This window comes from Anguilla anguilla, chromosome 5 (assembly GCF_013347855.1).
Source record: "Anguilla anguilla isolate fAngAng1 chromosome 5, fAngAng1.pri, whole genome shotgun sequence".
In the NCBI taxonomy this organism is placed as follows: domain Eukaryota; kingdom Metazoa; phylum Chordata; class Actinopteri; order Anguilliformes; family Anguillidae; genus Anguilla; species Anguilla anguilla.
In genome coordinates, this window is record NC_049205.1 from 281008 (window position 1) to 305268 (window position 24261).

Consider the following 24261-nt stretch of genomic DNA (forward strand, 5'->3'; position numbering starts at 1 on the left):
AGGTGTCCCAGATTTATTGCTATGGGGTGCTTTGTTCATCAGTTAAACAGAAAGATGTTTTGCTCGAAAGCAGTGTTAACTATTCAAGGGTCTTGCCTAGTTTCAGCTTTGTCACCTGTGGCAAAATGTAGACATTATGATGTATATAATATATAGAGTATATACAGGGAAATTGTTTATGAAATATTTACATTAATGTGATTTTATAATAATTCTAAATGACATTTAAAATTTGAATTGTTGAAATGTATTGTTATACGAGATTGCTCAACTTAAACCATTTGATTGCAACGTCATTAAATTATTTTTTCGGGGTGGGTGGGGGCACTCGACCTAGAATAAAACATTAAAAACTCCCCGTTTTTACCCGTAGACGCAGTGGACTGTCCGCTTGGCAGGTCAGGTCGTGTACTAACGTACTCCTTTATCCGGTCTTCTCAATTATTTGTGGCGCTGGCAGTTGCCAAGGCCTTGATCGGGAGAACGACGTGAGATTGGACTGACGTAATTGGTTACAGACTCGCAGCCTCTCACTAAAGGTTAACGACGCCAATGATGTGAATCCGCGTTAGTTCCCTACGGTAAATGCTTTCTGTTGATTACAAATCAATAAATAGCAAGAACAGTGTCGATTTAGCGGTCCTCTAAAACAAAGGACTGCAACGGCTGCGCAAGAACAAGAAACTAGGCATCAGTGGAGATTCCTGACCGACACAATATCAGCGGATCTCATTTGTTGTTAACTGGAAAACCAGTGAACAAAACATCCGCTACTGTACCGCGAGACAGACACGGCTACTATTCTCCACTCTGAAAGAGCACGTCCTGTGTAGTCCAACTTGAATCCCCCACCCCCTTACAACTCTTCTAAGCAAGCACACCCCAGTCCCTACGCCTTGTCGTAAAGGATAGGGCTACAAAAACGTCGTCCGATGCTTTTCCATTTACGCGTTGCTGTCTGGATATTGCTCTGTTTTGATTCCGAAGAAAGGACTGGGATCGGGCAATAACCTACTACGTGCCTTTGTTCAGCTGAAATAGGAACGGTAAGTTACATATTTATTTTAACGTGTGGTATTATACGAAATCCATCATGCATTAACCCCGTTCTTCTCGGAGTGAAGAATGCGAGGCGCTTAGCGGTCGTCTATAGCGGAAATCCAATCGTACGCACATCCAAGGTTTCTGAAACAAAGTTGGGTGCATCTAAGCTATTTCGCCTAGGCTACCACATTTTAGAATCGCGACACACTCAACACAATCGCGACGTTATAATGCCTGCATTTTTGTGGTATCTGGCAATTACTGGCTTGATTTAAGAAATCGACAGTAGCTGAATGTATACATTATTTGTAATACTTAGGTGAACACATGTTGTTTTAGGCCAGATTTAAAGTTTCCCTTGTTACCCCTTTCCAGCAGTTTGCCCCCATTTAATCGCGTTGTCCAACATCTAACATGCCATTGATACGTTTGTTTCCCTGTGGCTACTCGTGTCACTCATTCTGCCCTTGGTGTTGGACAGTGAGTATTGGCAGAATTCTCATTTGGCCGATTCATGCGTGATCTCGTTTACGGAATTACCCAATTTAGGCTGCTTTTAATGAGGATGGCATTTAGGCCATTTCCCCCATTGCTGCTGAACGTAACATCAAAGAAAAAGAAAAATTTTACACTTTATCATAATGATGTTGACCATCGTATATAACCAGCGGTTAACGTCGCTCAATGCACACTAGCTAATCATTAACCGTTGCTTGCTCTATTAAGTTTGCACTAGTGGTTATGCTCCAGTTTTCAGCTTTGAATTGCTAAAGAAATATACAATTCTCTTGTTCTGTCTGAAATTAACTGATTATTTCAGTGAATAAGGTCACACGCTGAGGTGGATTTGCAAAGCTAGGTAGGTGAAGTTATATAGGTGCAGTTTTTGCAGTAGCTACACAGTGCAGTTCTCACATGGGACAGCGGTCTCCATAGTCTTTGTTAGATTCATTAGGGCGCTTCGTAAATTGACCTGGAGTCAGACGGGCGCTCATCACGACAGGAGTTTCCATCGGTTCACGCGCATCGGTTCACGCGCTGCGGCTCCCTGGCCTGCGGTTCCGCAGAGATGCACAACAACACATTAGGGCACAGTGCGCATTCAGCGCCGCGAGACAGAGCACGCGGGCGCAAACGTGTGTCAGGGACGGAGGGATTTTAACTTAGCGATGAAAATGGGAACAGACTTACCCGCAAGCAGGGTGTTTTCCCCAGGATGCTGTTGAAGGTATTAATCCTGTTCACACTCCCTGTTTTTAAACCTGGCCAGGGTTCCTCCAGGCTCTCGCTGACTCTGTGCTCTGCGTCCAGGCTGGAACGGAGGCCATGGAGGTGGGCAGCCTGCCGGTGGAGGTGTGGCGGCTGATCCTGGCCTACCTGGCGCTGCCGGACCTGGGCCGCTGCAGCTTGGTGTGCCAGGCGTGGCGCGAGCTCATCCTGAGCCTGGACAAGACCCGCTGGCGCCAGCTGTGCCTGGGCTGCCCCGCGTGCCGCCACCCCAACTGGCCCAACCGGCCGCAGCTGGAGCCGGCGTCCTGGAGGGAGGCGCTGCGGCAGCACACGGTGGCCAGCCGCACCTGGACCCGGCACGGCCCCGAGCCCGGCTCCTCCAGCTGCCTCTACCTGTTCCGCCGCCGGCAGAGCCGCCGGGCCTGGCACGCGGGCCCTGGGCGCGAGCACGAGACCCTCCGGGGGGCGCTGTCCGCGGCGGGACCCTACGACAGGGTGGTGCTGCACCCCGGGGTGTACGAGGAGCAGGCAGAGGTGATCCTGAGGGTGCCCGTGGAGATCGTGGGCAAGGGGAAGCTGGGGGAGGTCACCCTGCTGGCCTGCATGGACCAGCAGTGCCCCACCGCCAGGCTCTGCAACCTGGTCCTCATGCCAGCCTGGTTCTCTCCTGTGGTCTACAAGGTGTGTGCCTGAGCGTAGGGCAAACAGCTTTATGTACACGTCATGTGATTTACGCACCAATGCGTCTGTTTATAATACACAGTGAAGTGCTCAGTGTTAAATAAACTCTTAGGGAGTACATATGGTCCCAACTTAACTCATATGTACTCTGTTAGAGTTGAATTAACACGGGACATTTCACTGTGCGGAGGAGAAAGTTCTGGGAGCATCAGCAGTGTGTGATTGCTGCTCGTACTCAGAGTGACGTGTGTGTGTTTAAGCTGAGGTGTCGTGTTTGTGTGGCTGTTCCCTGGAGTAGGGGGAGGACCCTGCGTGTGCCGAGGAGGCAGCAGAGAAACAGGCTCCTCTGCTGGGGGGGCTCTGACTGTGACTGGCTGTGGTTCACTTCTCTGTTTCGTGTCCCCCCCCCCCAGACGAGCTCGGGACACGTGCAGCTTGATAACTGTAACGTGGAGGGGGGCCAGCTGCAGGTGCGAGGTCCCGGGACCTGCCAGGCGCGGTTCTGCTCCTTCGGGCCAGGCAGCCGGGCCCACTTCCAGGGCGTGGCCCTCAGCCTGCTGGACAGCTGCGACTTCTCCGGCAGCGACGGAGCGTCCGTCACCGTGGAGGGCCCGCCCACCTCCGACCGCAACTGGGCCTGCAGACACCTGGCGGCCTTGGCCAGGTCGTCCCCCGCCCCCGCCCCCGCCGGGGACCGCCCCCACAGCCCCCACCTCCCCCACGGCCCTCACAGTACCCCCGGTCCCCCCGCCCCCCCTGGCCTGTGGCCCCCAGGGGTGGGCATCACCCTGGGGGAGCTGTGGGGGAAGGGAGGAGAGCGGACGCTGCGGCACTGCAGGGGGCGGGGGGGGTGGCGCTTTTGGGGGGGGCACCATGATTGGAGACAGCTGCAGCGAGAGCGAGCCGAGTGGGGAGGAGGAGGAGGAGGAGGAAGAGGAAGGAGAGGCTGCTTTCGACCCGGCGCTCTACAGACTCTCTCACAGTGGCCACGGTCTCTCTCACCTCCTGGAGCAGTTCCCCAGCTCGTCCTGTGCCCCCCACAGCCCCCCCGCTGCCCCCCCCGAACTGCGCACCCTGCAGGAGGAGCTGGAGCAGGACAGGGAGGCGCAGGCTCTGGCGCGGGTGGTCCTGGGGTGCCTGGTGCGCCGCTGTCTGTTCCGGGACGGAAAGGGGGGCGTGCTGGTGTGCAGCCACGGCCACGCCCGCATGGAGGGCAACGTGTTCCGCGGCCTGACCTACGCCGTCCGCTGCGTCCAGAACGCCAAGGTACCACCGCTCTGTGAGTTTGCCCCTGCTCTGCGTGTTTGCCCCTGCTCTGTGAGTTTGCCCCCTTCTCTGTGAGTTTGCCCCCTGCTCTGTGAGTTTGCCCCCTGCTCTGTGAGTTTGCCCCTGCTCTGCGAGTTTGCCCCCTGCTCTGTGAGTTTGCCCCCTGCTCTGTTTATTTGTCCCCCATCTGTGTGTTTGCCCCCCGCTCTGTGAGTTTGCCCCCTGCTCTGAGAGTTTGCCCCCCACTCTGTGAGTTTGCTTGTTTGCTTGATCCCTGCACCAGTACGGTTGGGTTTGCTTAATGTGGATATCATACATGCTTAATGTGGATATCATACATACCGCACTCTCTCTGCCTCACGCTGTCCCGTGGCTTGCTCATTCTGACTCCGCCCCCTCCCCGTCAGATCGTCATGCTGTGGAACGAGGTGTGCGGCTGCCGCGCGTCGGGCGTGTTCCTGCGCCTCTCAGCAGCCGGCCTCATCGCCGAAAACAACATCCACTCCAACGCCGAGGCGGGGCTGGACATCCGCAAGGGGGCCAACCCCATCGTCCTGGTAACGTCCCGAAATTCTGCACCCAACCCCATCATCCTGGTAACGTCCCGAAATTCTGCAGCCAACCCCTTTGTCCTAGTAACGTCCCAAAATTCTGCAACAAACCCCATCGTCCTGGTAACAGGACTGCTGCAGACTCCTGGCAACAGAAACAAATTACGCTGCCAATATATACTCCGTCTGAACAAAACAAAACTACCACACCGGTAAACAAACGCCAAGTGCATTAAAAAGGACGGCAGGCGACTGTAAATATACATAATGGGAAAAAGGATCTGGACTCTCTCAGTTAAATCTGCTTCACTGTCTGGCAGACTCTGAGGGGAGGGTTAGTCCAGGTTCAGAAAAGAGCTGAAGCACCTGACCGTAGAGTTTGCCCAGTATTGACCGCACGGATATATTGTGTAATTTATCACAGGGACTAGACTGGATTCTATTCTTTCCCCATAATTTACAGTGGAAACTCTGTCTCTGTGAACACTGAGCTTGCACTGCTTATTTTAAAATAATTTATTTGGAAAGAAAGGCTGCTTTTTCTTGTCACTGTCAGATTCACGATTTGCTTTCTTCTCTCTGAAGTGTAACAGAATACACAGTGGTCTGCGTTCTGGAATTGTTGTCCTTGGAAACGGGAAAGGTTCCATCCGGAGCAACCAGATCTACGGCAACAAGGAGGCAGGGATCTACATCCTGTACAATGGAAACCCTGTGGTGAGGTGTGTGCAGGGCTGGAGGCTGGTCATGGGGCTTCCAGGTGCTCAAGCCGTCCTGTTTCAGTCACACACTGCACATGTGCTCTCAGCGTGTGAAAGCCTTGTCAGGGTACCTTTCCATGAGGGAAAGAAGAAGAGCAGCACATAGTTTTCTTGTCTGGTGGGATTAAAGGCAGGCGCATTTCGATGTGTTTTTCAGCGGGAATCGCATCTTCCAGGGCCAGGCTGCAGGCGTTGCCGTGAATGAGAACGGCCGGGGGCTGATTGTTGGTACGCATCACTTCCTGTGGCCACTTCACTGTGCACGGTCTCTGTGAGGCTGAGCTCTGCTACACAAACCCTTTCTGAATTCTGCCAGTACACAGCTTACTGTTCTAGTACACAGTTTACTGTTCTAGTACACAGTTTACTGTTCTGGTACACATCTTACTGTTCTAGTACACAGCTTACTGTTCTAGTACACAGTTTACTGTTCTGGTACACATCTTACTGTTCTAGTACACATCTTACTGTTCTGGTACACATCTTACTGTTCTAGTACACATCTTACTGTTCTAGTACACAGTTTACTGTTCTGGTACACATCTTACTGTTCTAGTACACAGCTTACTGTTCTAGTACACAGTTTACTGTTCTGGTACACATCTTACTGTTCTAGTACACATCTTACTGTTCTGGTACACATCTTACTGTTCTAGTACACATCTTACTGTTCTAGTACACAGTTTACTGTTCTGGTACACATCTTACTGTTCTAGTACACAGTTTACTGTTCTGGTACACATCTTACTGTTCCAGTACACAGCTTATTGTTCCAGACTGCTTTTATAGAGCATAAATCTGAGCTTCTTCATTATTGATCCTCTCTACTGAACAGCTTGGCCTAGTTGTTCTTTGCAGATTATCACAGATTATCATTTTACAGTTGAGCTAAAATTTAAGTGTATGATAGTTTAAAATATGTCATCTCTGGAAATAAGGTTTTTAAAAATGAACAGTCAGCCTAGAGGAAGGCAGAACTGAGTAATGTCATACCTGCTCCTCCTACCCCACAGAGAATGTGATTTGGGAGAACCAGTGGGGAGGTGTGGATATCAGGAGAGGAGGCGACCCGGTCCTGAGGAACAACTTCATCTGTCATGGCTACTCCGACGGTGTGGTGGTGGGCGAAAGGGGCCGAGGACTCATCGAGGGAAATCACATCTACTGTAGGCACCCCTTGCCCCGTATCACAAATATATGATTAGAGTGTTCGTAACTGAACATTCTAATGCTGATGTTACAATCACTACTGGTAACTGAAAGCAGTGGAGTTCTAGAACACTGACTTAGAATAGATAACAGATACATTCCTACGATCACAAATTATATTGTCTGTTACTGAAAGGTTCTGAAAAGTGAGGAATGTTCAGACGGGCTCTTTGGTCTGGGCAGGTAACGGCGGCTGTGGCGTTTGGGTGATGTCCTCCAGCCTGCCGCAGCTCTCGGGTAACCGCATCGCGCACAACTGCGTGTACGGCGTGGCGGTGTTCTGCTGCAAGGACGCCGCAGACGCGGGGGGCGGGGCTGGGCCCGGGGCTGGCTACCTGCTGGGCCACGGAGGGGGCGTAGCGGGGGGGCATGACAACTTCAACGAGGAGGGCGAGCTGCTGGCGTGGGAGAGCGACCTGGACAGCGAGGACGAGCGGCACTCCGCCCACCGACCCGTCAGCGTGGCGCTGCTGGAGGGCAACTACATCGCCCACAACGGAGGTGCGTGGGCATGAGTGTGTGGGCACGGGAGCGTGGGCATGAGTGTGTGGGCACGGGAGCGTGGGCATGAGTGTGTGGGCATGGGAGTGTGGGCATGAGTGTGTGGGCACGGGAGCATGGTCATGAGTGTGTGGGCATGGGAGCGTGGGCACGGGAGCGTGGGCATGAGTGTGTGGGCATGGGAGCGTGGGAATGAGTGTGTGGGCATGGGAGCGTGGGCACGGGTCTGTGGGCACGGGAGCGTGGGCATGAGTGTGTGGGCACAGGAGTGTGGGCACGGGAGTGTGGGCATGGGTCTGTGGGCACGGGAGTGTGGGCATGGGTCTGGGCTTGGGAGCGTGGGCACTGGAGCGTGGGTATGGATCGGTGGGCACGGGTGTGTGGGCACCGGTGCGTGGGCACGGGTGTGTGGGCACGTGTGTGTGGGTATGTATGTGTGGGCACCGGTGCGTGGGCACGGGAGTGTGGGTATGGATGTGTGGGCACCGGTGCGTGGGCACGGGAGTGTGGGTATGGATGTGTGGGCACCGGTGCGTGGGCACGGGAGTGTGGGTATGGATGTGTGGGCACCGGTGCGTGGGCACGGGAGTGTGGGTATGGATGTGTGGGTATGGATGTGTGGGTATGGATGTGTGGGCACCGGTGCGTGGGCACGGATGTGTGGGTATGGATGTGTGGGCACCGGTGCGTGGGCACGGGTCTGTGGGCACGGGTGTGTGGGTATGTATGTGTGGGCACCGGTGCGTGGGCACGTGTGTGTGGGCATGCATGGGTGAAGCCTCACTCGGCGGCTCTGGGGGGGTGTGTAATTCGGCTCGCTCCCCCTCAGCGGTGGGGCTGTATGTGAAGACCAGCGAGGCGCTCAACGTGGCGGGAAACGCCGTGCACGGCAACAAGGGCGCCGGCGTCTCCGTGCTGCAGAGCGGTCAGCTGACCCGGCTGCTGGCCAACTGCGTCTGCGGCAACGCCCGCGCCGGGGTCGCCGTGGAGATGGGCTGCCAGGTGGAGCTGCGCGGCAACGGTGTCTATGACAACGGTGGCCACGGCGTCAGCTGGCGTGGCGACGGGCAGATCACGGAGAACGACATGGTGGGGAACCGGGGCAGCGGCATACGGCTGGCGGAGAGCGCCGACGTCAAGGTGAGCCAGGCCGGCACGGGGTGTGGGCGCAGCGGGGTGGGGGCGCAGCGGGGTGGGGGCGCGGCTGGGTGTGGGCGCGGCTGGGTGGGGGCGCGGCTGGGTGTGGGCGCGGCTGGGTGGGGGCGCAGCGGGGTGGGGGCGCGGCTGGGTGTGGGCGCGGCTGGGTGTGGGCGCGGCTGGGTGTGGGCGCGGCGGGATGGGGGCGCGGCGGGGTGTGGGCGCGGCGGGATGGGGGCGCGGCGGGGTGTGGGCGCGGCGGGGTGGGGGCGCGGCGGGATGGGGGCGCGGCGGGGTGTGGGCGTGGCAGGTTGCGGTGGGTTGGGGGCGTGGCAGGTTGGGGACATGGCTGGGTGCGGGCGTGGCGGGTTGGGGGCGCAGCGGGGTGGGGGCGCGGCGGGGTGGGGGCGCGGCTGGGTGTGGGCGTGGCAGGTTGCGGTGGGTTGGGGGCGTGGCAGGTTGGGGACATGGCTGGGTGCGGGCGTGGCAGGTTGCGGTGGGTTGGGGGCGCGGCTGGGTGGGGGCGTGGCAGGTTGGGGACATGGCTGGGTGTGGGCGTGGCAGGTTGAGGTGGGTTGGGGGCGTGGCAGGTTGGGGACATGGCTGGGTGCGGGCGTGGCGGGTTGGGTTGTGTTGAGGGCAGGGCGGGGCGGGATTGAGCCGTGCGGTCTCTCTGGCCTGCCGCAGGTCCTGAGGAACCGGGTCCAGCCGGGGCGTGGCAGCGGCATCGCCGTGCTGGCGCAGGTGAGGGGGCAGGTGCAGGAGAACACGCTGTTCCAGAGCCGGCCCGGCAGCACCAAACCGCTGCTCCACCACGACCCCGCCAACAGCGCCTGTCTGCTGCTCAACAACACCCTGCGCAGCTGCTCCAAGACCAGGCAAGCAGCGCCATGCGAACAGCGCCGTGCGAACAGCGCCGTGCGAACAGCGCCGTGCGAACAGCGCCGTGCGAACAGCGCCGTGCGAACAGCGCCGTGCGAACAGCGCCGTGCGAACAGCGCCATGCGAACAGCGACCGGGACCCGCCCGGCTCGGCCCGACTTACACCAGCACACTTCACTTTAGAGCTTCATCTGGCCCCCTGAACTGGCAGGACTGTGGAATTTCAGTTCCTTACGATAATATAAGGCTGCTAAACCTCTACTCACAGTACTGTTTAGCTGTGTTAAAAATAGTCTCAATCACATAGATTTTTAAACCTTGGGAACCTGATAATTAGCATTTCAGGCTTAAAGGTGCGGTATGTAAAATTGTTTCAGAACAACAAACGTAAGCAAAAATATTGAATTCAAAATACAGTTGTAGTGCAGTATCTCTAACTTTCTTGCTGTTTTTTAAAATCTTTGTTACTCTACCTAGCCATCAATACTGCATCAAACTCAGCCATTGTTGCCATTATCATACTTGCTATAGCCCACAGCTGTAAATGAAAACTACAGCTATGACTATGGCATTGAGTTTCCTACCCGTGAATGAGATATGATGCACTGCACTCTCCCTACTGTCCTCTCTCCAGTACTTTGATGTCAGGAAGTGTGTGTGCAGGTTATAATGAATGTCTTTGGAGGGAGAGCTGAGGGGAGGGGGCAGGAGTTTGTGGAATGTTTCTTTAAAAATCCAGCTCTCTCCTGGTTGTTTATCCAAACTTACATACCACACATTTAAGTCCCACTTTGAGCAGGAGGGATTTTACGGTGTCAGGGGTTTGTTGTGTTACCTTAATGAGTTTCCTTAACTCGTTCTGCTGTGTTCGACTCCCTCTCAGCCAATCAGACACCCTCTGGGCCCTGGAGAACCCCTTGCCACGCCCGCAGCGGAACGGCCAATCAAGCGCAGCCCTGTCTGGCACCTCCGCCCATCACGCCACGGGCGGCAGCATCACCACCAGGGTGGAAAGTGGTTGCCATAACAACAGCAGCGTCCTCTGCTCCATCCTGTGAGCTCCTCCCCTCCCCTGGGTTCTCCAGACACACCGAGTGCTCAGCGCTGCAAGTGCTCAGAACTGCATCCTAACACTGAGGGGAACATGCTGCTGTACAGCCATGGAGGCTGCTGGGACTGAGTGTGACTGAATGGACCCTCCCTGCAGTACAGGGGGCTGACCAACCCAATGTTCCAGAACCAAAACAGCTGTGATCAGCATTCTGAGCTTCTGTGACATCACAGATTTGCCAGCATTCTGTATGACTGCATCCCGGGTGTCTGTGACATAGATATGATATCTTTAAATGCTTCTCCATATGGAGTCTTTCTCCTGAAGTGCCCATCGCTGACCTTCGCTGCACCCAGTGAAACGTATGAAATGGTGAATTCCTGAGACGATATTACGAGTCTCATCACTGACTCTTTTCTGAAAAGCTTTTCACCACAGTGCTAAAGGGTGGAGTGGCATCGTTACCAGAAGCCCCTGTGGAGCAAGGATTCCAGCCTCCCACCAATTAAAAATGATTCAGATTCAGGTTTTAAGCAATTTCCCTGTCAAAAAAAATCACACATTTGCTCCATTATCAGTAACACGGAGCAGTTTATGTGCTGATGGTAATGAGAGCACAGACGGGCTCTGCAGGAACATGTGGCCCCTGGGGCTCAGGGAGGCAGCCTGCCCTCATGAGCATCACCCTGGGAACAGCCTCTGCTCTCAGAGAACTCACCTGTTTCAGGAAAACAGCGCTCGTGTGTGTGCGTGTGTGTGTGTGTGTGGAACTCGCTACATTCAGATTCATTATCTGTCCAGTCTGTTGACAATCGACCACCAATCCCGCACAAGACCCTTTCATGCCCCTTAAACACAATGAAACTCACTCACGGCTTCTGTGTAAAAGCTCTTCCAAGACATTTGTGCAATATCCATTTGAAATGTGCCTACAAATGTTTGGACAACTTTTTTTAATATAAAATTTTACAAACATGGTGCATACAAGTTCTGGCTTTTCTGTGTTTCTACAAAAAAGTCATCATGAAAGTCTTTGTGCATACAATCATATTTACACTTTTTATGTCAGCAAAGCTATTTGTGCTTCAGTCAGCATTGTTAACTCTAGCTGGATTTAAGTTAATGTGAACATGATGATTCGGCCAGCTGAGAGCTGTACTGCCTTTCACAACACATGCACCAGCTAACCCCCCCCCCCCGGCTCTCCCGTTACTGTGGTTACCGCAGTTACTTCATCTTCTTGCGTTTGTGGCGCTGAGCCAGGCGCTCGTACTTGACCAGCGGCAGCTCCAGCGTGGCCAGCCTGTGCTCGCTCTCCGGCCCCACCCCTCCGTCCTCCGACACGGGCCGCCTGCTCAGCCTCAGGCCCATGGCCTTGGCCACCTCCAGCATCCTGCGCCGGGGGGGGGGGGGTTAGAGGAGCCAAAATGAGTCCACGCACACTGCTGTCAACAGATCTGCCAGCAAATTCAGATCATGGGAAAAACACTTTCTGCCTTACATCACAACACAAGGACAGAAGGAATCGCTAATTGATAGGCTGGGCAGGCTTGCAGCAGGCAGCAGGGGGCGTGGTTCTGAGTGAGCACTGAGAAAGATCAACAACAGAACCTTCTTTCTCCCCAGTGCACTGCCACAGCCCCCAGAGCCAGAGCCTCACCCCACACCTCTGCACATCCACTCTGCTAAACCATCACCCCACACCTCTGCACATCCACTCTGCTAAACCATCACCCCACATCTCTGCACATCCACTCTGCTAAACCATCACCCCACATCTCTGCACATCCACTCTGCTAAACCATCACCCCACATCTCTGCACATCCACTCTGCTAAACCATCACCCCACATCTCTGCACATCCACTCTGCTAAACCATCACCCCACATCTCTGCACATCCACTCTGCTAAACCATCACCCCACATCTCTGCACATCCACTCTGCTAAACCATCACCCCACATCTCTGCACATCCACTCGGCTGAGGTGTGCAGAGCGGGTGAGGTGAGGTGTGCGGAGCGGGTGTGGTGTGTGGAGCGGGTGAGGTGGTGAGGTGTGTGGAGCGGGTGAGGTGGTGAGGTGTGTGGAGCGGGTGTGGTGTGCGGAGGTGGTGTGGTGTGCGGAGCGGGTGAGGTGTGCGGAGAGGGTGAGGTGGTGTGGTGTGCGGAGCGGGTGAGGTGGTGAGGTGTGCGGAGCGGGTGCGGTGTGCGGTGGTGAGGTGTGCGGAGCGGGTGAGGTGGTGTGGTGTGTGGAGCGGGTGTGGTGTGCGGAGCGGGTGAGGTGGTGAGGTGTGCGGAGCGGGTGAGGTGTGCGGAGCGGGTGCGGTGGTGTGGTGTGCGGAGCGGGTGAGGTGTGCGGAGCGGGTGCGGTGGTGTGGTGTGCGGAGCGGGTGCGGTGTGCGGTGGTGAGGTGTGCGGTGTGCGGTGGTGAGGGAATGTAAGCGCTGAATACTCAGGACAGCGCGGGTCATTAGCGCCCGGCGCTGGTACCAGAGCAGGCCGGACTCGCTCACTTGGCCTCGGTGATCCGGAGGTCCCGGTGGAGCAGCGTGAGGTCGGCCGTCTGCTCGCCCAGGTGCAGCAGCAGCGCCAGGCTGTACGCCGCCAGCTTCGCACGCATGGACGCGGGCACCAGGTTCTGAATCCTGCAGGGGAGAGAGAGAGTTCACACACAACAGACGCTACGCTTCAGCCTGGTCTAACCCAACCCCCCCAGACCTGACCCAACACCTAGCCCTGCAAGCAGACGTTTGGAAAGAGAGTGTGTGTCAAAGACTCCCGTGTGAGGGGTACAGGGGGGCGAGGAGGGTGCTGGAGCTCGTGGCACACGTGGCACCCCTAAACCAGGACCAGCATGCCGTGCTCCCACAGACAGACACACACACCCACCTGCCCTGGTTGAACGTCTCCACTGCGAAGGTCCTCATGAGCTTGTTCTGGATGATGCGGGGACACCCTTCCTCCAGGCCAACTGTAGAGTCAAACGCATCAGCTACACCACATGCATTCATGACAAACATCATTAAAAGCTGTCTGTGGACTATTACAAAAGCCCGTCATTCGCACCCTCCTCATATACGATCAACATGCTACTGCACACACGGGACACCCATCCCAGGGTTCAGGGTTGGGCCCTGCAGTGGTTCCCAAATCTTCTGATGCACTTTATAAGCAAACCCTCATGTTGCCTCACCTATTCTCAAAGGTAATGTTTGTGCTGTATTATTAAATATTATTTAGCAGCAGTGCATGTAATGAGTGCTGGGTTGCCTTTGACTGGTGTGGATGTCAATTAAAAATGTAGAACATACAGAAAATCACCCCCCCACCCCACGACCCATGGGTGGGGGGGTGAGGATGTCTCATAGCGCCCTGGTGCCCCCGACTCACACTTGCGGGTGATGCTCTTCTGGTGCGCCAGTTTGAGGAGGAGGGAGAGGTACCAGAGGACGCGAGCCCGCCAGTCATGTGACTCCTCAGCCCCGGAGAGCGTCTTCAGCAGCTTGAGCACGGACAGCGGGCTGGAGAGAGAGCGCCGTCAGCATCAGAAAGAGCAGAACATACTGACCGCACAGCGAGGAGTCACAAACCCGCAAACGGACAGAGCTACGTGTTCAGACTCACTTCCTGTCCTCGTCTTAAATCAAAAGACGTTTCTCTCCACACAAGAACGCAATAGATCTATAGCTCGCTGATGACTCACTCTCCTAGTGCAGATAGTGTGAATGTGGCAACTGACACATCGCAAAGCGGTATAAGGAGGTGTACAGTGGTGTAAGGATGTGTAGGGAGGTGTATGGCTGTGTACAGTGGTGTACGGAGGTGTATAGAGGTGTAAGGAGATGTAGGGAGGTGTATGAATTTATGTGGAGGTGTATAGAGGTGTTAGGAGGTGTACGAAGGTGTAAGGAGGTGTTTGGCGTACCTGCTGTTTTTGGCCATCTCCTCCAGGCCCTCGGGGGAGAGCTCCAGGAGCTTGCGGGCGGGAGCCTCTAGTGCCTCGTACTCCACGGGGGAGATGACTGCCACACAGTTCAGGAACTCAAGACGTCAGACTGCGCCGTAAACATCACGCTGAGACTTTAGACTGCGGTACAGGATCTGACTTCATATCTTACTGTACAACGGGCACAGAGCACATCCAGTTTTATTTCTAAATGAACAATTCAGCGGGATTTCTCTTTTTCTCCTGATTTCTGTTAGCAGACCCTCAGCACAAAACGGGCAGAGGACCCCTGCGTCCCGCGCCTCAGCCACTTCCTGCTCATTACGGTCGAATGAGGGACAGAGACGAAAGAGGGACAGAGATGAAGAGGTGGTGAGAAAGGGATGGAGGGCAGGACAGATGAGAACGAAGGATACGGGCATCGAACGGGTACACGTCCTGAGGCTGGGTGGCATCGGGGTCACAGGGCGGGAGATAAAAAACCGTATCTGCCTGAGCCTCTGCCTGAGCGATGTCCTGCTCCAGAGCTGGAGGAGAGAGAGAGAGAGGGGGGGGAGGGGAGGGGGGAGAGAGAGAGAGAGAGGGGAGGGGAAAGAGAGAGAGGGAGCTTGTGAGTGTGTGTGTGTGTGTGTGTGTAGGACAGGAGAGTGTGTGTGTGTGTGTGTAGGACAGGAGAGCGTGTGTGTGCGCATAGGACAGGAGAGAGTGTGTGTGTGTGTGTAGGACAGGAGAGAGAGTGTGTGTGTGTGTGTAGGACAGGAGAGTGTGTGTGTGCATAGGACAGGAGAGTGTGTGTGTGTGTGTGTGTGTGTAGGACAGGAGAGCATGTGTGCGTGTGCGTGTGTGTGTGTGTGTGTGTGTAGGACAGGAGTGTGTGTGTGTGTGTGTGTGTGAGCGCACACACACTGCGGAGCTTCCGGTACCTTCCAGGCCCTTCTGGTCGATGATGGTGCTGGCGGCCTTGTTCACCACGTGCTGCAGAGCTTCACTGCCCACCTGGTTGAGCCGCCGGGAGCTGAGGGCTCGTTTCTGTTTGTTTGTGCCGAACGCCTCGATCAGGGAGTCCACCTAGAGCAGGGCGAGAGGGCGTCACACCCGGCCAATCACACGCCTCCGTCACACCCGGCCAATCACACGCCTCCGTCACACCAGGACAATCACACGCCTCCGTCACACCCGGCCAATCACACGCCTCCGTCACACCCGGCCAATCACATGCCTCCGTCACACCCGGCCAATCACACGCCTCCGTCACACCCGGCCAGTCACACGCCTCCGTCACACCTGGCCAATCACACGCCTCCGTCACACCTGGCCAATCACACGCCTCCGTCACACCCAACGAATCACATGCTGGCCTGTAACCGCTGCAAAGAGAAGGCGCTCTGACTCATCCCGAGCTGCCTCAGCGGAGCGAAGAGCTCTCACCTTGTCCCTGTAGGACTTTGAGGAATCTGGAGCAGACTCCCCCTCTGGAGCAGACTCCCCTGGAAGGTAAACGAAGCACATGCTTTAGTACCTAATCACAGAGAAAAGGCCACTGAGTGGGATTCTTTCTGAAATTCCTAACCTGGGATGAGGGGCTGCATGTTAAAAATCTGAGCCTTGTGCACTTCCATCTGCCTGGTGTTCTTGTCCAGGACGCCTACGTAGTACCTGTGGAGACAACGGAATAGTCGGGTGGAATCAATAAAGCCTCACTTTTCTGTCCAGCGCTGGGTAATGCAAAGCGATTCCTGGATCAGCAACAGGGTTACAGCACTGGACTGTTCAACTTACCACCTGACAGTCAAATGCACCAATAGCATTTCTTCTTTTAGAATAAATTTATATAATTTAAATGCATCAAAAACTGACATCATGACCAGGTCTACATCGGCAGTGTCAGTGACAGAACAATAAGTAATATGCATATACTTAGGCCAGTACAGGCCAGTAAATGTTTGGTCCTTTTGCACAATTCTTAAAAAGAATCCGGCTCTGCAGGAAGTAGTTCAGTGTTGCCCATTTCGCATTTGGCCGAGCACAAAAACGTTTAACCTACTTGCAAAGGCTGTTGCATTTCAGGGACCCGGGTCCAAAGTTATTCCCAACATAAGAAAGTCTGTCGGTTTCAGCTACCTGTAAAGGCGAGGAACAGAACACAACGGTACTAATGTTACTGGTGCTTTTCTAACGACTCATCTTTACTGAACAAAACATGTAAAAAGAAAGTACATTTTTTAAAAGAATGTCAACTTGCAAGAATACGTCTGCTCTTCTTCCTGGGGTTATTGCCGTCGATGTTCTTATACAAGGTGAAGTCCACGTTATCTGGATTTATCAGATTTCCGTTGGAAAACTGAACTACAGAAGAAGGAAAATATTTGAAAAGGACCGTTAGCACCAGTAATCAAGGCAGCTGGCTAACCCGGCTCCCAAAACATGCAGAGCGGTCCCAGGACCATTTAAATGTATCTAGCCAGTCTGACAGCGACCAAGTTACACCGTACAGTTACAACAAGCATTAAGAATGAATGCCCCTAATGCCTAGCTAGGTACCTGGTTATCGTAATCAGCCTTGCCAGTTAAACAACATATAATTCACAGCATTGCACTTGTCTAACAAGTTGTCCATCTAACTTGGTCCCCACGTGTGCAGCTGCACAATCCAAGTAACTAGCTAGCGACACGTGAATTCAATCTCAGTGTTTGTATCCACCGCTGTTTGTATTCTAGCCCACACGAAAGCAAGAGTTCACTGGAGACTCGTGCAATGGTTTTGCTTCCTTACCAATAACAGCACTGTGTCCCTCCGTCTCCTCTTCGCAGCATTTCCAAATACAATCTTCTGCCTGCGCCATGATTGTGGTATGACGTTCACTGCATGGACCATAGACATGCATATTAGACTGTAGAAAACAAGCCAGAAGTCTAAGAGAACCACAAAAAGGTCGTCACACATGACAGCGGCCCCTAGTGGTAGGCAATGCCCCTGCAGCATTCATTCACGACGTTTCATCCTCAGCCGTCACCCCATTTTAACGATTCAAAGCGTTATTACGCACAGATTGTTACTGTAAACATGGAAAACGATGCTGGAATTAATAGTGAAGCAATAGATTAAAAATGAGTAATTAATTGGTTGGGTCATTCTTTTTTATTATCTCGTCAAGAGTCATATTAAGGATTTAAAATTATTTCACCCTTCAACCTTTAAAGGTGTAAAATCATGTGATTAGAACGTTCTTAACTGAACATTCGAATGCTGATGTAACAATCACTACTGGTAACTGAAAGCAATGGAGTTCTAGAACCCTGACTTATAATAAAACATTTTTTTAAACATTCCAAAAAGCCTTGTCTTCAAAGGGTTAATGTGTACACCGGTCTCCAAAATTTTGTCATTCTTGTGTGTCCTTTATAGCACAGGTTTAGAAACCTATTTAGTTCAGTGAACCCAACATGTAAACACACACACACGCACACACGCCCGCACACACACACCCACACGCACAAGCACACACACACACATGCACACACACACACACACACACATACACACACACACACACTCACACGATGAGTATACCTCTGTGTTTTAGATGCTAAATAGGCCACGCTAAGCCAGACTCAGGCGTTCTGACTCCCTAAGCACACAAGGGACAGAACATTACCTCACTGTGTTTTCTTTGCACCTTCCACACACAACACATTGCTCCTCTGTTTTCTAGAAACTGTGTGCCATCAATGCTTACAACACAGACTTTGTTGTCTCACTCTTTACAAGAGTGCACCATTTCACCCGGGACCTGGTTCCTGTGTAATGGTGTCTCAGAGGACCCAGTACCTCGCATCTAACCAGTGATCCCTATGGAGACAACGGCTGTTTCTAGCTTTGCCCCCCTAGCTACCCCCCGGCTCACATGACTGGCTGTGCACAATACAGAACTACAGCTAAGAACAATGTGAAATGTAAAGATGGGGGATCAAACTCTGCAAAGATACGGAAATTATACAGCCCTTTGTTCACCTTTTTCAACCATTAAAGTGTAAATGGAAACATACGTGATATTTGGCTTTCATGTGATTTACATTACATGAAAGCCAAATTTAATGGAGGAAACAAATGAAATGTATGTTAGCCACAGTAAGCCATAATAACAGTGTTTCTTCTCTGTTAAAACACACGACAGGGCTCAAAAACTATTTAAAGCAATTAAGAGTGAAACGCAGCACAATGAGAAGTCTAAATTACCGGTCTAAACGAAAATATCACCTTACACAGCTTCACACCAGAGGTGAGAAATAGTTAGAGGATAATTGGTCGTGTATTCCATCAGAACTATAATGGTTCCAGGTGTGTGTGAGAACTTTAGTGAACCATATCAGCAGTAAATTGTAATTAAAAAAAATAATTTTAAAAATCTTAAATGACGGTGACTCCACGCTGGACAGGGCTATGAACTCACATTAGAACGCAGTGTACCAGCCAGCTGTCCTTAACCGTGGTCACAACGTGCAGCGGGATCCACGCACCCAAGGACAGCGCGAGCCCATTGGCTTACAGCACAGCGCTCTTCCGCCTGCATTTCTCTGTGTAACTGCGTCGGACCGCACAAAATAGCCTAATTATGATAATACAAGTGCATTTCTCGGGTCGGTTTGGATGTTCTCTGCCTTCTTCACGACACGATACACTGTGACTTTTTTCCTGGCGGAGAGTACAGCTAACCTGGCCGCCTGCGTGGGGACGCTGCTAGCTAGCTAGTGAGACATCCAGCGATCAGAGGCCATAAAGGCATAGGCGGTTCATCTGCTATTAGCCAGGTCTACGCGAGGGTGCATTTGGCACAGACACATCCGTGCGAACTGTGCACAAACGTGCTTCATTGTTTCGGGATGAGACAAGTTTTCTCGGTGGTCTTGATATGTAGCCGCTGCTTTGTCCGCCGTGCCCTGGTACAAACGGGAATAAGGTACGATCATTTATGTGTTCTTTGTAACCAACTTGCGCAGAAACGGCTTATTAGAGAACTCCGTGTCGTGTAAGAACAAGTGTGACAGATGCGATAATAAACATGCAACGGAAGAAACCGAGCGCTATACACGCGGATCATTGCTGATGAGTTCTGGTTTGATTTTCGGGTTGCAAGCCAGGTAAATATTTTAGCTTCCCAGGTAGTGTGCTAGCTTGCCAAATAAACAAAATGTCGGTCTCAACATGGTGATGATTTGATAGCTACTGTTTTTTGTTGTCTGCCAACAAGTGGCTAGATTTCCAAATTAAGTAGCTGGCAGGGACGCTGTTTTGTTAGCAATAGTCGTAATTCGTCTTTAGTTCTTAGTTGACAAAAACGGGACGGATATCGATTTTGATTACTATTTTGATACCTAGCTAGCTACAGCAGCTAAATACAGATGGGGTTGTGGGAACAATTTTGATAATATCGCATAACATGAATGTTAAAAATTATAGGGACTTCCTACACATATGCAAACTAACATGGACAGAATTTAACAAAATTTAGCCACAAAACTATTTTCTCTGGAGTACCGTATACGACATCCATTGTTTAAATAAGCGTGATATTTTCATTAAAATTTTTATGATCTAGTTAGTCTGCAAGATTAATATTGACGGTTGACTGAAGCGATTGCAGTCTGATCGAGCTGAGACTGGCGGCGAGACAGCGCCGTGCGGGCGCAGACTGGTGCAGACGTTACCTTGAATGAACCGAGCCTGTCCCCAGAGTCTCGCACGTAGCTAGGCTACTGACGCTCAGGATGAAGGAATGGGCAAGCTATTCTACGAGCCAAGTAAACTGTGGTTACAGCCTGATTAAATATGCAAACTCGAGTGTCAGCCTGAAATATTGATTAAAATGTTGATTGAATTGGTTGTTGAAGGTTAAGCAGCAGCTGCAGCACGTCCATCACGTTGCTCTCGCCTGCAGGAGAGCCGAGTTGTAGCTGGCATGACTTGCAGAAATAGAGGCTTCTCTTATTTTCTCGCTGCATGGGGAGAGTCTGGTGAATTGTTTTTCCCTGACGGTTCCATGGCAGTATTATCACATTGTTGACTGCGTATACAGCGTTCGGCTGTTTCCGCGGTGTTTCCGGTTTGACTGACAGGTCTTCGTTTCCCCGTGCAGGTCATGGATTTCCCGGGCCACTTTGAGCGGCTGTTCCAGCAGCTGAACTGGCAGCGGCTGCACGGGCAGCTGTGCGACTGCGTGGTGGTGGTGGGAAGCCGGCACTTCAAAGCGCACCGCGCGGTGCTAGCCGCCTGCAGCACGCACTTCCGGGCGCTCTTCACGGTCGCCGAGGGCGACGGCAGCATGAGCATGATCCAGCTGGACAGCGAGGTGGTGACGGCGGACGCTTTCGCCGCCCTGGTGGACATGATGTACACGTCCACGCTCATGCTGGGTGAGAGCAACGTGATGGACGTGCTTCTGGCCGCCTCCCACCTGCACCTGAACGCCGTGGTGAAGGCCTGCAAGCACTACCTGACCACCCGCACGCTGCCGGTGTCCCCCCCCGGCCAGCGGGCCCCCGGCCTGCACGTGGAGCAGCAGCAGCAGGCTAGTGCGGCGGCGGCGGCGGCGGCTAACTCCCGGCTGCAGCGCTCCTTCCTGCTGCAGCAGCTGGGCCTGAGCCTGGTGAGCTCGGCGCTGAGTGGCGTGGAGGAGGGGCCGGGGGAGCGGGCCGGCGCTGGCGCCGCCGTGGAGCAGCGCGCCTCCTTCCCCATCCGCCGCTTCCACAAGCGCAAGCCCCCCCTGGCCCCCCCCGAGGACCTCCCCCGGCACAGGCCACGCCCCTCCACCGCCTCGGACCCTCCCCTGAGGGATGCCGAGTTCTCCCCCGATTCCCGCAGGATGGGGGGCGGGCCCGAGCCGGACAGGGGGCCGCAGTATGGGGCGGGGGCCCCCCACGAGGATGCTCAGATGCCCACGCAGTCGGACAGCGGGTGGGGAGGGGGGGGTCAGGGCAAAGAGGAGTACCCTGACGGGCAGCCCAAGGTGGAGGGGGTCCAAAAGGAGGGGGCTGAGGAAGAGGAGGAGGAGGAGATGCGGGTGGTGGTGAAGAGCGAGCCCCTGAGCTCCCCGGAGCCGCCGGATGAGACCAGCGAGGTGACCTCCCAGGGGGGGGGCAGCGAGCAGGCTGAGCCGGGGGCCGACAAGATGGAGCTGAGCCCTGAGAGCAGCGACCGCAGCTTCTCAGACCGGGGGGGGGACATGCAGCTGCCTGGAGGGGGCGTGGGGGGACGCAGCGCGGACGGGGACAGGGACAGGGGGAGCCTCGCCTGCAGCAGTGACCTGGAGCCCAAGCTGCCCTTCAGCGTTTCCGGGTTCCTCTCCCCGGGCTTCGGTGGGGCGGGGGCGGGGGCGGGGGCGGGGCGCGGGGGCGACGACAACGCGCCCAACACCACCACCGCCGAATGCCCGCTGGACCGCGGGGCGGGGGGGTACCTGCTCAGCCCCGAACCCCTCAACGGGACAGGAGCCCTGCTGCAGCACCCCAACCAGCGCCTCCTGCAGGACGACATGCGCCACTTCAGCGACGTCCACGCAGACTCCCTCTTCCTGCGGCCCGTGCCGGACGGGCTGGGGTACCAGCGGGACGGGGCGGAGCAGTTCGCCCTGGACTTCCAGCGCTCCAGCCTGGGTCTGCACTCTCTCTCCCGCTCGCCCCGAGGGGGCGTGGCCAGCCTGGAGTGCCCCGCGTTCCGCCGCATCGCGCCCAAATCCACTTTGGGAGGCGGGTCGGCGTGCACGGACACCGCTCAGCTCCAGGACGCGTCTTCCTCCTGCTCCTCCTCCTCGGCCGTGGGGGGCGGCGTCCAGCTGAACGGGGCGCAGTTCAGCAGCGGGGCGGGGCAGCGAGGGGTGCCCCCGCCCCCACACCCCCAGCTGACACGGGCCTCGGCGGACGTCCTGTCCAAGTGCAAGAAGGCGCTGTCCGAGCACAACGTCCTGGTGGTGGAGGGGGCTCGCAAGTACGCCTGCAAGATCTGCTGCAAGACCTTCCTGACGCTGACGGACTGCAAGAAGCACATCCGCGTGCACACGGGCGAGAAGCCCTACGCCTGCCTCAAGTGCGGCAAGCGCTTCAGCCAGTCCAGCCACCTGTACAAGCACTCCAAGACCACCTGCCTGCGCTGGCAGAACAACAACAACAGCAACCTTCCCAGCTCGCTGCTCTGAGCAGCTCCTGCCCCACTGGCCTCCCCACCACCAGGGGGCAGTGTGTCCCTCCACCGCTACATTGGCAAAATGAGATCATGGGCTTCAATCACATTTTCTTTCTTCTGGTGCAGTGCATAATTTTACCCTTCTTCTGCAGTTCCATTACTCTTCAGAGAATTAACGGGAACCGCCACACATTTGGACAACTAATCTAGAAATTTAGGAAATGCAGTGAAGCGGGGTACAGGGCATCTGAGGGCTGCTCTGGGATTGTGCCTCCAAACCCCCCCCCCCCCCAAAAGAAACACTAACACTAAAATTGAAACTAAAAGAAATGCACCGTTGGACTAAGTGTTTAAAGTGTAAATATTACACACTTTGTATTTCTTTTGGGTATTTTTTCCTTTAGAAGGAAATAAATAATATAAATAGGCTTGAAGTTACTTAACTGTTTTGTGTAAATACTTCTGTTTTTTTCCCTGAAGTGTTTATGAATTGTGTTAGGGTTGCCAGACTGGGGTTAGGCCTAGGGTTGCCAGACTGGGCTTTGTGTTTATTATAAACAAGCTCACTGGTCAGTGGTTGCGACTACTTCACTGGATTCCTGCCTATTACTGCCTTTAGCAATCTAGTGGTACAATTAAGGTACTCTAAACACTGAGGAATCCAGATAAATCACAGCCCCAATAAAGATAAACCCAAAATATCATGGAATTAATAATACTAACATATATTTGAATTCTCATATATATTCTCCTTTAATAATGATTCAGTGGTGTCAACCAAAATGTCTGGTAGGAATGTATTAAAATCTGGTAAGTAGTGATCTTCTGTGAGCTTTCACTCAAACATATTAATTAAAATATCCTGTTTAACAATGTGGATTCCAAAAGTCATTCCATTTGTAGTCTTTTAAAATTGCAATTTTGATTCGAACCCGAGTACACTGGCTTACCTCACTTGCATTGAGGCTGTGGGGCAGACCTGAATCTGCTTTCAGCCAATCAGCAGGCCAGCTGAAGTGTTTGCTGTACCGGTTTTGGGCATACATCCTGAAGTGTGCCTGTCCTGAATGCTAACACTGTCCACACGCCAACACTGTCCACACGCTAACACTGTCCACATGCCAACACTGTCCACACGCTAACACTGTACACACGCCAACACTGTACACACGCCAACACTGTACACACGCCAACACTGTCCACACGCTAACACTGTCCACACGCTAACACTGTCCACACGCCAGCAGGCTGCTGTGTCAAACCAATCCGTCGCCATTGGTAACGAGGGATGGAAGCCAGTTGCTTGTAACTACACACACAATTTAGCACAATTTAGTCATCATTGCTCCACAGCCTAAGTGACCATTTGAAGAGTATTGTTGAGATGGATTTATAGAAGTGTACTGTGTAAATATGTCTGATTTATCTAACAATTTTTATAGCATAATGGTGATGCTGACAACGTCACATTAAAGATGAAAACAAGTAAATGCCTTATGACTTTGGCCTTTTCGCCCAGGTTATGAAATGCCAAAAGTGAAGGAGTGCTGTGCTCTGCTAACACTGAGGGCCTGATTTACTGAGACCTTTAGCATGTAAAACCAATAACACAACCAACGATTGGTGGAAAAACAAAACCATGACCAATCATTGGTCGTGTTATTGGTTTTGTGTGAGCTGAAGGTCTTAGTAAATCAGGCACTTAATGCAGTGTGAGTGATAGATTAAATGTGTTCACTTTGTAGAACAGAACTGAACAAATATTTAAACAATGTACCATATTTCATTTTGATGTATTAATTGGAATAAAGATGGAAAAATCCAGAG

The 24261-nt window shown here is 53.5% G+C and overlaps 4 protein-coding genes across 7 annotated transcripts in view; 2 read left to right on the forward strand and 2 right to left on the reverse strand.

Annotated features, from left to right (window-relative positions):
* The window catches only part of LOC118227186 (FERM and PDZ domain-containing protein 1), a 35621-nt gene extending 33365 nt beyond the window's left edge, over positions 1-2256 (reverse strand). Inside the window, exon 1 of the mRNA XM_035417386.1 lies at positions 2236-2256. The gene's annotated coding sequence lies outside the window, so the exon portion shown is untranslated. The remainder of the gene's footprint in view (positions 1-2235) is intronic.
* fbxo10 (F-box protein 10) lies at positions 6-11293 on the forward strand. The gene is given in 12 exon segments (XM_035417388.1): positions 6-1046; positions 2356-2955; positions 3369-3766; positions 3768-4221; positions 4629-4778; positions 5358-5494; positions 5691-5761; positions 6547-6699; positions 6926-7243; positions 8073-8383; positions 9068-9258; positions 10146-11293. Coding segments are annotated over 11 exon segments (2943 nt in total). The 5' UTR covers positions 6-1046; positions 2356-2370; the 3' UTR covers positions 10321-11293.
* On the reverse strand, positions 11190-20396 carry polr1e (RNA polymerase I subunit E). 3 transcript variants are annotated; one of them, XM_035417395.1, is made up of 13 exons: positions 19965-20396; positions 17032-17120; positions 16501-16604; positions 16303-16379; positions 15829-15914; positions 15687-15745; positions 15182-15326; positions 14675-14785; positions 14238-14334; positions 13703-13833; positions 13202-13283; positions 12826-12957; positions 11190-11706 (listed from the first exon to the last, which is right to left on the reverse strand). In XM_035417395.1, exons 2-13 carry the CDS (start codon positions 17099-17101, stop codon positions 11541-11543), a joined length of 1260 nt encoding a protein of 419 aa, XP_035273286.1. In that variant the 5' UTR covers positions 17102-17120; positions 19965-20396; the 3' UTR covers positions 11190-11540. The 3 variants fall into 3 exon arrangements, with proteins under 3 accessions (XP_035273286.1, XP_035273287.1, XP_035273285.1); XM_035417396.1 differs by lacking the exon at positions 19965-20396 and adding an exon at positions 18710-18834; XM_035417394.1 differs by lacking the exon at positions 19965-20396 and having other exon boundaries at positions 17032-17149.
* LOC118227190 (zinc finger and BTB domain-containing protein 5) lies at positions 19080-24258 on the forward strand. 2 transcript variants are annotated; one of them, XM_035417392.1, is made up of 2 exons: positions 19080-19216; positions 20393-24258. In XM_035417392.1, exon 2 carries the CDS (start codon positions 20396-20398, stop codon positions 22445-22447), a length of 2052 nt encoding a protein of 683 aa, XP_035273283.1. In that variant the 5' UTR covers positions 19080-19216; positions 20393-20395; the 3' UTR covers positions 22448-24258. The 2 variants fall into 2 exon arrangements, with proteins under 2 accessions (XP_035273283.1, XP_035273284.1); XM_035417393.1 differs by lacking the exon at positions 19080-19216 and adding an exon at positions 19263-19397.
* The last annotated feature ends 3 nt before the right edge of the window (positions 24259-24261 follow it).

What these genes read in the sequence shown, in the direction of transcription:
- polr1e (XM_035417394.1), bottom strand. Translation starts at nt 17,143, where the DNA reads ATGCATGTCTATGGTCCATGCAGTGAACGTCATACCACAATCATGGCG. An exon ending in CATGCAGCCCCTCATCCCAG is followed by an intron (nt 15,746 to 15,828) that starts GTTAGGAATTTC and finishes TTTACCTTCCAG; the next exon opens with GGGAGTCTGCTCCAGAGGGG. An exon ending in CAAAGTCCTACAGGGACAAG is followed by an intron (nt 15,327 to 15,686) that starts GTGAGAGCTCTT and finishes GCCCTGCTCTAG; the next exon opens with GTGGACTCCCTGATCGAGGC.
- LOC118227190 (XM_035417392.1), top strand. Translation starts at nt 20,396, where the DNA reads ATGGATTTCCCGGGCCACTTTGAGCGGCTGTTCCAGCAGCTGAACTGG.